This window comes from Camelus ferus, chromosome 22 (genome assembly GCF_009834535.1).
Source record: "Camelus ferus isolate YT-003-E chromosome 22, BCGSAC_Cfer_1.0, whole genome shotgun sequence".
NCBI classification, from domain to species: Eukaryota; Metazoa; Chordata; class Mammalia; order Artiodactyla; family Camelidae; genus Camelus; species Camelus ferus.
The window spans coordinates 26,971,947-26,983,970 of NC_045717.1; the positions used below are offsets into that span (position 1 = coordinate 26,971,947).

Sequence of the window (12,024 nt, forward strand, 5' to 3'; positions counted from 1 at the left end):
CAGGAAGGGATGCGTGTGCACTTGCGGGGACGCAGTGGTTTCTGTGCCTCGTCAGCACTCGGCAGACTCCTGCTGCAGCGCTTTGTGTTCCCGCCACCTGCAAAGCTGGTTTAATTATGCTTTACAGGAGGGGGAACCAGAAACCACCACTAGCATCCTTTTGTGGAGGGCAGGAAAAGGACTTCTTACCCCAGTGCCCTGAATTTGCCTCCACCTGGTGGCAGCGTACTCGTGCCATGCCCAAAACATTCTCTGGAGGACTTGTGACTTCCAGGTGTTCAACCAACACACACCCAGATATTCTACAAAACAGAGAGCTTTTATTGTGACAGATGCTGCGTGATGCCATGTGGGAAGGGCTCAGCCAGGGGCAGGTTAGGTGGGTAACGGGGCAGCCCTTTCTAGGGGGTTCTGCCCACGGGGTTCCTGGGGTGGAGAGGGGGGTGGTCACTGCCCCCATAGCGGCGGATGATGGAGTTGATCCAGTCTGCGAACGTGGCGACGGAGGCAAAGGAGTCTGGGAAGAGCCCAGAGGCGCAGCCCCCCCGAATGAAGGAGTCGATCCCCTGGACCAGCCCGTTGCAGACCAGGGGCCCGCCGGAGTCCCCCTGCGGAGTCAGACAAGTTTGGGAAGCCCTGCCCTCACAGCCCCACACACTGCCCTTCAGGATGGGGATGTCTTTCCAGGGGTCTGGCTGCAGTCCTGGTTTCTGCAGCCTGGGTGGGGATGGGGTAGGGGTTGGGGGGACACAGGGTACCTACAAAGCAGATGCCAGCTCGCCGGCGTGGCACCAGGGTGCACACATTGGCAGGGCGGCAGAGGGCCGTCACCACGGTCACGTTGAGCTGCTGCAGGACTCGAGCTGCCGGCTGGTCCGTGCCTAGCTGGCCCCATCCCATGGCCAGGCACTGCACCCCGTCGCCCACGCCTTGGTCCTGGGCAGGCAGCTGGGCCACCTGCACGTTGGCGTTGAGGGTGGCCGCCCCATTGAGCTGCAGTGGGGGAGACGGCAGTGGCACGTCACGGGGGGGGCGGTGAGCGGCAGCCCTTGCCTCTCTAGGCCCCGGTTTCCCTGCCTGAAGTTCCATCATCGTCCTGAGATACTGCAGAGAGGGGCGCCCACCCTGCAAGATGCTCCCCACCCTGGGCCTCGGTTTCCCCATCTGTAAGGTGGGAGCGGCCACTATGTCTCTGGGTGGCCCTGGACGTGTCTCGGGTGCAGTAAACAGCAGGTGCAGCGGCGGGAGGGCAGGTCGCTCCCTCCAGTCTCCCGCCCACCAAATGTGGGGGATTTTGCCGCATTTCACAGAGACGGAGACTGTCCCTGCCCTTGGCCAGCGGGCACACAAAATCACAGTGGTGTGTTGATCGACAGCTGCTCCGAGCTTCCCTGCTGTCATCTCTGATCTCTCAACAGCCCTGCAGAGGGGCGGGGGTTACTTCCTGGTTTTACGGAGGGAGAGACTGAGGCACAGAGAGACGGCGGGGAGACACCAGGTCTGCCCCCAACATGTCCCCCAGCCCCCTGCCCCTTCCCTGCCCTCCGCAAGCCTCCCCCTGCGCCTTTGCACCTGCCATGGCTGCCCCCAGCTGCCGCGCACCTGGAGAACCACGATGTCGTTCTGCAGGCTCAGGGGGTCAAAGCCGTTTTCAAAGACCCGCCGGACCCTGAACGTCTGCCGGGTGAGCTCACGCCGCCCCAGGTTATGGGCCCCCAACACCACGCGCACCAACCGGAAGTTTCTGATAGGGGGGACAGGAGGTGATTGGGGCACCCTGGGGTGGGAATCGGTAGAGAGACCCCCCCCCCCCACCGGGAGCAGCAGGACCTGCAGACCCTCATGCCTGTGCCGGAAGATCCCCCAACCCCGGGCTCAGGAGGGAGGTGGCAGTGCCATCCTGGCCCCACGCATGGTGGGCGGGCTGGAAACAGGGTGGGGACGCGGGGGACACTCACAGGCCGTTCAGGCAGTGTGCCGCTGACAGGACGAAGTTCCGTGAGATCAGAGTGGCACCACAGAAGTGGCCTCCACGCCGCTGCAGGGACACCATGAATGGCCACGCATGCGGCCGGGCGGGCTGGCCCCCCACTATCTCTGAGGCCAGCGCGGGGCCTGAGGACAAGTGCCGTGCGGGCAGTGAGTGGCGCAGGGAAACCCTGCCCTGGGCCAGCTGGCCCTGAACCCCCACTGGGAACCCACTGGGTGGAGAGGGGGCCTGAGCGGTCCCGCTGCCAGGGTGCAGCTGGATCTGGACTTCACTCTCTTGGAGGCCCTGAAGAGTGCCCAGTGACTGCCCCTGTTCAGACCTCACCACTCAGACCCTCAGTCTCCTCCTCTCCCAGCTGTCACTCCCCAGGAGGATGAGGGGGCCAAGAAGGGTCCAGGGCAAGTGGGGAGGCAGGAATGGATGCCCAGGGACAGGCACGGGCCCCACTCACCGCCCAGCAGCATGGCCAGCAGGACGGAGGCGAGGGCAGGGCTGGAGGGTCTGCAGCTCTGGGTCATGGTTGGGCGGGGGCTTTGGTGACTCTGCCCCCTTTGCCCACCCTTCCCTCTTATAGCCCCCATGCCCAGAGGCCGTTGCAGTTGCCCCACGGTGGGGCCAGGCGCCCCCACTTCCTCTCCCCATCCTGGGGATGCAGGGGACGAGGTGGGTGCTGGGAAGAACGGTGGGGGCAGGACCAGTGCCAGGCGGGGGCTGGCTCGGTAGGGTCACCAGACAAGATCCGGGACGCACAACTAAACTGGGCTGTCAGATAAACCTTAGTTTTCAGGGTAAGCACATCCCCAACATCACACAGGGTGTGCTTATCTGCAGAGTGAGTCTTCATCTGACACGCAGAGTTAACTGGGTGCCCTGTATTTTTCCTAAATCTGGCCACCCTAGGCCCAAAGGACATTGGCTGGGTCCCCCCACGTGCCTCAGTTCACTTGGAGCCCTGTAATAGCAGCCCCCACGTGTACCCAGGGGGCCTCCCCGTGAGTCACCTACCCAGGGTCATGGTGGGGACTTGAATCTTCTTCTCTGAGCCTCGAGTCTCCCTCCTGGTCTTGATTTCCAACCTCTCTCTCTCTTTTTTAAATGGAAGTCCTGGGGTTTGAACCCAGGACCTCATGCATGCTAAGCACATGCTCTACCACCGAGCTCTACCCTCCCCACCTCCAAGCACTCTTTGGTTGTTGCTTACAACGGGAACTCAGACTCTGGCGGCCCTCAGAGGTTCTGGGAAAGGACCCCTCCCACCCCACCCCACCCCTTGAGCTTCACTGAACCCCCTTCCAGCCTGGTAAGAACTCCTGCCCAGGCCTGGAGGCTGGACCATGGAACTCCACCCCAGCTTGAGAGCTTCAGCCTGGACCTTGGAGGAATTCCTGCCGAACAATGAAGACGGGGTCCCCCGGGCCAGCCCCCAGCCGCCAGCCCCCAGCCCCCAGCCCTGTGGCCCCTGTCCGCTTCCTGCCTCCCCCAGGGAGCTCCAGCTGCAACCATAGCCAGTTCTGTCGCAAGAAGCAACGTTCTCCTGGCTGGGAGCAAGGTTCAGGGGAGGGAACCAACGGATCCATCTGCAGGAACTGGAGAGCAGGGGCACCCAGGGACACCCGGGGTGGGGGTGGGGCTGGGGCTGGAGTCCAGCATGTTCCTGGGTAACCCCCCTCAATGTGTGGCTACAGGCAAGCAAACCCCCATCTCTCTTGGGCCCTCCCGGAGCCTAGCACACAGCAGGCACTCAATGTCGGCCCTTCACCCCTCCCTGGGTTTGGGGACATCAGCCAGCCCTGCCTCCCTCCCCTCTTAGCGGGGTCCCCACCCTGTTGAGTTAAAGTTGCCATAGAGCACTTAGTAAGCACCCGCTGTATACACAACCATCTCCAATCCAGGGGTGGGGAAGAATGGAGGAGGCCGTGTCTTTGAGGGATGTGCCTCCCAAGAGAACAGATTTAAACAGAGCTGTATGTATTGAGCACCAGCTGTGTGCTACATTCTCGCATGTCACAGGGGTTAAGCATGTGGACCCTGGGCTTGTATCCTGGAGTGGCCACTTGCCCACTGCAGGATTTCAGGCCACAGACTTGGGCCCTCTGTGCCTCAGTTTCCTTCTCTGTAAAATGGGAGTTACAACAATAGTCTCCATCTCTCTGGACCGTCCCGAGGATTACAGGAATGAAGCTTTGTCAAGTTCTTAGATAAGAAAGCGAGACCTTGAGGGTTTGTTATCCATTAACCACCTCCTGGAGGGCCGGAGGGTGTGGTGGAAACTACCTTGTGGGGTGGAGCCAGGCATCTCTGGAGGGAGCATTCTGGTTCAGGATCGGAGCAGTGTTGCCCTGAGTGTCTTCCCCCACTGCCTGAGGCTGGGGGACCCCTGCTCTCCACAAGGCCTCCCAGGTCTGAGGAACATCCTGCTTGTTGTTCCTGTAGGTGTGTTGCTCCCTGAATCTCAACAACCCAGCCAACCTCCAGCAGACTCACCCAGGGTCCCTCAGGACCCCCACCCTTAGCTCCCCATCCGGGGTCTGACCTTTGCTGGGCAGAACTTCCCTCTGACTCATCTTTCTCAAACACGCACACACACACTCACTCACAGAAAACAGAAAACACCCAGGGCGGCTTTCTTCTGGGTCCTCCTTTTCCCATCAGTGGGCTCAATCCAGCACTCCCTCCAGCAAACCTCATTTACCCCCAGTGCTGGGCGTGAAAAGGCCCTCGGCTTTTTATAGAACCCACTTCCCTGCCTTGGGCCTCAGGGACTTCCCAGCGTCCCCCTGACACTGATGAGCACACACTTCCCAGGAACCCAGCCGGCCAGTCTCAGCACACGCTTGCTCCTGGTGTGGCTGTAAACCGGTCTCAGCCCCTCCCGCGGGTGGCCAGCGGAGGTGTCAAAGGGTTAACTAGAGGGGGCCGGCCCGGGAATCCGCGCTCTCGTTGGGATTTGTATGCTGCCACCAGGTGGCAGCAGAGTAAATCAATAACGAAAGAGCTGCCTTCCACTTCTGGTGAGTCAGTCCGCCAGCCTCTGGGCCCCTCTCCCTGAGCCTCGGCTGCCTCATTCCCATGGCCACTTGCCCTCTCCACGACTGGCTTGCCAGTGACCCCTGCCTCTCCTCCAGACACCGGTCCATCCCGTGGCCCAGCACACGCCGGCCCTGCCCCTTCCCCACACCACGTGCCTTGCTGCCCTTCACGCCCACAACCTGGTCCTGACGCAGGACCTTCGCATGTGCTGCGCCGCGCCTGGCGGCCCTTCTTTTGTTCCCGTTCAAGCCTTGGGAGCCAGCTCAGGCATCGCCGCCTCCTCCAGGAAGCCTTGCTAGTAGTCCTTCTGCCTGCCCCGGCTGGATCAGGAGTCCCACAGGCCCTGGACACCCCACCTTATGACCGCCTGGACCTCGAGCGGCCCCTGCCTCCAGGGCCAGGGTGGGGCTCTTTGGACAGTTCTGGGAAATGTCTGGTGACTCAAATCTCCAGATGGGGAAACTGAGACACAGAGATGGATAGCAACTTGCCCAGGGTCACACTGGCAGGGCTGGATTAGAACTCATGTCTGTGGGCTTCTGGGAGGGTGGGATCCACTGTGATCTGGGCCCTCCTCCCGACTCCAGGCCTCTGCTCCAACCCCCATCCCAGTTTAGGGTTTGGGGACTGGGATGCTGAGGCCCCTGGGCCATTCTCTCCTGCATCTCCCTGTGGGAAGGACACACAGGAGGCAGGGGGCGTGTTTCACCTTTTATTCTCGGCACCATGGGGCTGGGCTGCCTGGGTCCCGACAGTCGGGCTGGGGGACTTGGGGGCGCAGGCATGGGAACAGACCTGCCACCTCTGTCCACAGCTGGGCCTCAGTGCTTGCAGAGGTCCAGTGGGAGGGGGTGGCTCAGGGGTCCTCACTTCCCATGCTGCTCAGCATGGAGCGGATCCAGTCTACAAAGAAGGAGACACAGAGAAGTCTGGGAACTGGCCGGTGGCACACTCCCGGATCACGAAGGAGTCCACGGCCTGGAGGGACCACCTGAGGCCCCCTGGGGAGGGGGCAGGTTGGTCAGTCACCCAGGCCAGGCCGAGCAGCCGAACCAGGCTACCTCAGGGGAAGGGGCCATTTGGGGGTGAAATGTGTCCAGTCTGGAATTTTCTCACAGGCACGTGGGTGAGACAGGGAGATAAGGCTCCTCTGGAGGATAGTGGGCATTTATTGGCCCCCTGCTGTATACCTGGACCCCAGGTTCAGGGTGTGGCCCCTGGAGTGAGGCTGGGCTGGCCATCCACACCTCCCTGGGGTCCGAGAGGGGGCCAGGAGGAAAAGCCCCCAGACCCACAAAAAGACCACCAGGTACCACAGGAGTGTCCATTCTGTGCCTGGGGGGCCGAGGCCGGTCCACGCAGCCCCCTGTGGACCCTCACAATGGGTGTGCCCACCTTCCCAGGGGAGAGACGGGAGCAGAGCCTGAAGTGGCTCAGCGAGGAGAAGGTGGGAAGGTGGGGTTGGGCCCCCGCGGTCCCCCTCCCATGGGGGTCCCTGCAGCCACTGGGTGCGGGGCCGGGGAGCTGCACATTGGTACAAAGCATTTGCCGGGTCTGCGTTGGGAAACAAAGGTGCGCACATCCTGCGTCCGACACAGAAAGGTGACCACCGTGACACTGAGCTCCTACAGGGCCTGGGGTAGCAGCTGGCAGGTACCCAGGCGGCTCCAGCCCATGACCAGGCACTGTGTGCCATGGGGCAGCATCTAGTGCTGCTGGGGGAGTGGGGCCACTGAAGCCCAGGTGTTGAGGATGGCTGGGCAGTCCAGCTGGAGCAGAGAGTCCCCATCTCCAACCCAAATCCATCCACTGACGATAATCTCGATGTGCCTCCTCTGGGCCTTTGCACATGCTGTTCCCTCCACCTGGCCCCTCCCACTCACCCTCAGGCTCTACTTCAAGGTCACCTCCTCCAGGGAGTCAGCCCTGATCACCCTCCAAGTCCGCCAGGCCTGTTTTACATTCCCTAAGACTGTGAGCCTCCCCTTTGCAGCATGGGTCTCTGTTGCTTTCATTCACTTACAAAACACAAACTGAGCACCAGCTGTATCCTTGGATCTGTGCTAAGCACTGGGGTTCCTACCTCTGACCTCCAGGAGCTGATCTTTTAGGGTGGGAGGGGCCAAGAAGAGGATGGTAAGTTATATAATCAAGGGAAATACAGACCAGTGGTGAACAGTAGATCAAGGGAGGGGATGTCTGTCACTCAAGCAGGGTGAGGGGAGACCTCCTTGAGAAGGTGAGGTTGGTGCTAAGGCTGGGGGGAGGGTATCTGGGAACAGTCTGCCAGGTGGGGGACATGGCTCTCTCCCTATTAGGCCTACACCAGGCCGTGTCCACCCCGGCTCCGAGGCTGGTATACAGTAGGTGGTGGTCTGCCGGCCCCATGGGCCCCGCTCATCCGCCTTCAGGAGGAGGATGTCAGTGAGATTCTCCTGCGGGTGACATTTGTTCTCAAACACGCGAGTGGGGCTGAACCTCTGCTGGGTGGGCTCCGCACGGGGTTCCTGAGGGTCAGAACAGGATTGGCTCCCGACCCCCACCTGTGACCCCAGCTCCGTCCCGAGGGTCAGGGTGCAGCCCCTCAGTGACTCCCCCCGCCGCCCAAGGAGAACCCCACACTGCGTCTGCATCTTGCCCCCGAGGGGCAGACCCCTGGCTTGAACCTAACCCTCCGGGGGGCATCAGGGGTCCCCGTCGGGCTGAGGGGCGGGGAGGTGCCCGCCTGGTTTGGAATGAGAGGGTGGGCCCGACGGAGGAGGCGGTGAGACCAGGGGAAGGGCCGCCCCCCCGCCGCGGGCGCAGGCGGGGCCGCCCCGCGCAGGCGCACTCACATGTTGTTCGGGCAGTGGGCGGCGGTCCGCGGAAGTGCGGATGGATCAGGTGGCCCCGCAGAAGTGGCTCTTGGGGGGGCGGGAGGAGCCGCAGCGACACCATGGAGGGGCGCCAGTGGGGCTCGGCTGCCCTCCCGCCCACGATCCCCGCCGCCCGGGCTGCACGTGGGGACGCGGGGGTCAGCGGCCGTCGCCTCTCCCCGCCCGGGGAGCCCGGACAGGGGAGGGCAGAGCCGCTGTGCGACCCCCACCAGCTCCGGGAGCCCTCGCGCCTCCGTCTCCCCATCTGCAAACTGGGGTCCCCTGGCAGCAGAGAGGGGCTGGCGTCTGCTGGTGGGAAGGGGGCCGAGCCTGCGGCGGGAGAGCCGGCGGCCGGCGTCACTGGTGTCTCTGAAGGCTCCCGGGAGGCGGCGGCGCCCAGGCCCGGAGGTCGGGAGTTTTAGAGGTGGGCGGGAGGAGCTGACAAGGGGACCCGCTTTGTAGATGGGCAAACTGAGCCGTGGAGAAGCCTGGGCGGGATGAGGGCGGGGCAGGGGCCCTCAGCCCCGTTCCTCCTCTAACCCTTGCGTGGTCACCCGCTGACACCGTCACCTGTGCCCGCGCGCTGGCTGAACGTGCGTGCGTTGTGGGCCAGGCGCTATCGGGGAGCTCTGGTTCTGTGGAAGCCCCCCCGGAGGACTAGGTCTTGGCCGTTAGACAGAGAGGGAAACGGAGCCAACATCCTCCCCCTTTCTCACCCCTTTCTCTCATTCCCCTCGCCCACCCTGCTCTGGTCCCGCCTCAGCTCCCCATTGGAGCCCTGAGGGTGCTGGAGTCCCCCCAGAATCAGATGGGCCCTGGCAGACAGATGGACAGACTGACACGTGCCCCACTAACAGCCCAGCAGCATGGCTAGCAGGATGGGGGCGAGGGCAGAGCTGGAGTGTCTGCAGCTTCGGCTTGTGGTCCGGCGGTCCTCCCTGCCTGCCCACCCCACTTTCATAGCCCCAATTCAGGGAGGCCACTGTGGTTGCCCCACACCCGGGCTGTGCGTCCCTGCTTCTTCCTTCCAACTTTGGGGCCATGGGGAGCTAGTGGGTCAAAGCTGCACCCCAGAAGGAGGCAGGGGCTTCAGGGTCAGGCTCTGGGTCCTGCCCCCCCAGAGGTGTAGGAAACTGTCTCCCACTCACCACATGCTGGGGTCCGCTGGACAAGGGGGCAGTGTGGCCACATGGCCCTCAGAGTGACACATGCCCCACCTGCCACATCTCCAAGGGAACACTACTCCCCCACAGGGTCCCTGTGGCCCCAGCAAGGCAGGATGTGGCCAGCATGTGCAGGGGCTGGGGTGTGCCCCACACAGCAGGACAGAAACGGGGGTGAGGGTCTCAGAGCCGTGCCCCTCTTGAGACCCACGGGAACATCTCTCCACCCTGACTGTCTCAGGGGCTCACTTTTCCCCCTAAGGCAGGGTTCTTACCTGGGATGATTCCTCTGTCCCGTGGGGGACATCTGGGTTTGTCATGACTGGGGGTGTTCCTGGCATCGAGTGGGTGGGGCCAGGGAGGCTGCTCCACACCCCATAGTGCTCAGGACACCCCCCCCCCCAGCAGAAGATGACCCACCCCAGCGTCAGCTGTGCAGCTCGGGTTGAGGGCGGAGGGAGGGGAGACCCCAGTGCAGAGGAGACAGTTACCTATTTATGTATTTATTTATAAATGACTCATTATGAAAAATTTAAACTTACAGAAGCAGGAATAGAAGAGCTCACTGAATTTGAGGTTTTTAACTTTTCATTTTGAAACCATCACTTCACACTTACAGACAACCCCAGGATCCCCGGGTTTGCTGCCTTAGGTGCCCCGGTGCCACTGTCCTGCACGAAGGCTGCCTCCCTGATGGACCCGGGTCTGACAGCCGCCTTTCTCTGGGCCAGGGCTCCCCGGGGGTCTCCTCGGCTCTGGGCAGCCCCCCAGCCTCTCTTGTCTCTGGACTCTTGTCCCAGCCGGAGCCCGAACTGGCCAGGCATTCTGTGGACTGGCCTTCCCCGTGGGCTTGTGCAGGGCCTCCGCGCGGAGATGGGGTCCGCGTCCTCAGCAGGAGTCCCACAGATGCTGGATCCATCCCCCACCATGTGACACTTTCCCCTTCGGAAGGAAGGAGCCTCTCGCAGGGGATGTTCGGAGACAGAAACAGCTGGATCTGGGTCTCGGCCCTTGGGGACTCTGGCCAGCCTGCCTGGCTGGCTGCCTCTCCCTCCCTCCTCCCACAGGCATCCACCCCCGCCTGTGCCGATGCATGTTTAAGCCACATCACCCTGGTCCCTTGGGAATGGTCCCCATGTCCACCCCCTGCGGGGCATCCACTGTGGACGTGGGTCCTCTGGGTGTGGCCCTACCACGTACCTGCAGAAACCGGGGCTGCTGGGCCCTTGGGCTTCAGAACTGGTTTTTCTTGTTCAGCAAGAACGTCTCTGCTGATGGGATCTGACACTCCCAGCCAGGCAGGCTGCCTCCCACGCTGGATGCCTCAATTTCCCCACCTGTACAGTGGGCCAAAAATGGTAACAGTACCTCCCCCGGGGCAGCAGCGGAAGGAGTGGACCAATTAGATTTTTGGAGCGTGCTGGGCGCACAGTGAGGGCAGGTGGCAGCCCTCGGTGCCATCACTGCCGCCCTGTCACTCCTCTGCCTGGTCGAGACAGATGAGCACGCGCCTTCCTCAGAGCCAGGCTCTTCTGGGAGTAGCGCGTGGCGGTCACACACCCCTTGCCTGGGTGCACATTCTGCTGTGCTTGATGATTCTGGGGACGCCACTTCCCTGGGCCTCAGTTTCCCCATCTGTTAATGATGGGATGATGTGAACGTGGGGTTAACTTACCTGATACAGGTAAGAACTCAGTTAACCCTCAGCTGATGAAAGGAAACACACACGGGAGCATCACTCAGCTGTGAGAAGGAGAGAAGCCCTGACCCCCGCTCCCAGGTGGACGGACCCCGAGAACACGATGCTCAGTGAGAGAGGCAGACACAGAAAACTGCCTCCGGGAGGCCAGCTGGCATTTCTCCCGTCCCGGGTGAGGCGGGGAGGTCTCCACATCGTCCAGAGCCTTCTGTGTTTCTCTGCGGCCAAAGGTTCACACCCTTTACCCACTTTTTTACTAGTGAGCTCTTGGGTTTTTTCTTATTGACTTTTAGGTGCATATTATATTTATTATATTATAAATATATACATTAAATATAAACAATATTTATACAATGGATTTATTATAATTTATTATATGTTATTAAGTAAATATTTTAAAAATACATGTATAATGTATAATACTACCAATATTTAGTATGATTTAATTTTTAAACTTTTTTTATGGTTTAATTTTTATTTTAATAAGATAATTTTATTTAGTTTAGTAAACTACTATATTTGTTCTATTTTGTATGCTACTTATACAATTATATTTATTGTTTTATATATTACTTACGTAATTATATTTGTACAATTATTGTGTTTTATGTATCATTTATATCATTATATTTATTATTTTATATTTATATTTTAGCTCTTTTCATAGTAGGCTCATTAACCCTGTGATTCAAGTGGCAAATAGTTTAAAGTCAGTTTCCTGGGTGTCTTTTTTTTTTTTTTTTATTTGATTTCTTTTTCAAATTGGAGGCACTGGGATTGAACCCAGGACCTCGTGCATGCTAAGCACGTGCTCCACCACTGAGCTGTACCCCCACCCCTTCTCTCCTGTCTTCTGACGCTGCTGCACGATACGCAGCTGGTCCTCGGTATCAGCTGGTTCTACGACTGCAGATTCAATCAACCGCAGATCAAGAATATTTGGAAAAGAATTTCCCCAGAAAGTTCCAAAAAACAAAACTTGAATTTGCTGTACCCAGGCAACTATTTCCACAGCATTTAGATTGTATGAGGTTATTATAAGTCATCTAGAGATAATTTAAAATGTACGGCAGATGTAGGTAGGTTACACGCAAATATTACGCCCCTTGATATAAGGGATTTCAGTGTCCGCAGATTTCGGTATCCCCGGGGTCCTGGAGCCGAGCCCCTGCAGATGCTAAGGGGTGACTGTATTCTCCACCAAAATGAGAGACGGTTAAAGGGGCCTGGAATTTCACAGATTTGGGTTCAAAGCCCGCCTTGGCTGTGTGATCTCACTCAACCTCC

General features: G+C 59.8%; 1 protein-coding gene across 3 annotated transcripts; it reads right to left on the bottom strand.

Annotated features, from left to right (window-relative positions):
* Positions 1-320: 320 nt before the first annotated feature.
* Positions 321-3,245, bottom strand: LOC102507529 (neutrophil elastase). Of its 3 annotated transcripts, none has more exons than XM_032466189.1 (5): positions 2,996-3,245; positions 1,959-2,115; positions 1,603-1,744; positions 763-993; positions 321-608 (listed from the first exon to the last, which is right to left on the bottom strand). In XM_032466189.1, the coding sequence occupies exons 1-5, from the start codon at positions 3,132-3,134 to the stop codon at positions 402-404; spliced, it is 876 nt and encodes a 291-aa protein (XP_032322080.1). In that variant the 5' UTR covers positions 3,135-3,245; the 3' UTR covers positions 321-401. The 3 variants fall into 3 exon arrangements, with proteins under 3 accessions (XP_032322080.1, XP_032322079.1, XP_032322081.1); XM_032466188.1 differs by having other exon boundaries at positions 1,573-1,744; XM_032466190.1 differs by lacking the exon at positions 2,996-3,245 and adding an exon at positions 2,442-2,523.
* Positions 3,246-12,024: the final 8,779 nt, after the last annotated feature.

Bases quoted from the DNA above. Each gene is read 5' to 3' on its own strand.
- LOC102507529 (XM_032466188.1), bottom strand. From the start codon at position 3,134: ATGTGCTTAGCATGCATGAGGTCCTGGGTTCAAACCCCAGGACTTCCA. The intron at 994-1,572 runs GTGCAAAGGCGC...CCCCCACTGCAG, and splicing joins GCTGGGGGCAGCCATGGCAG to CTCAATGGGGCGGCCACCCT. The intron at 609-762 runs GTAGGTACCCTG...CTGACTCCGCAG, and splicing joins GGCGAGCTGGCATCTGCTTT to GGGGACTCCGGCGGGCCCCT.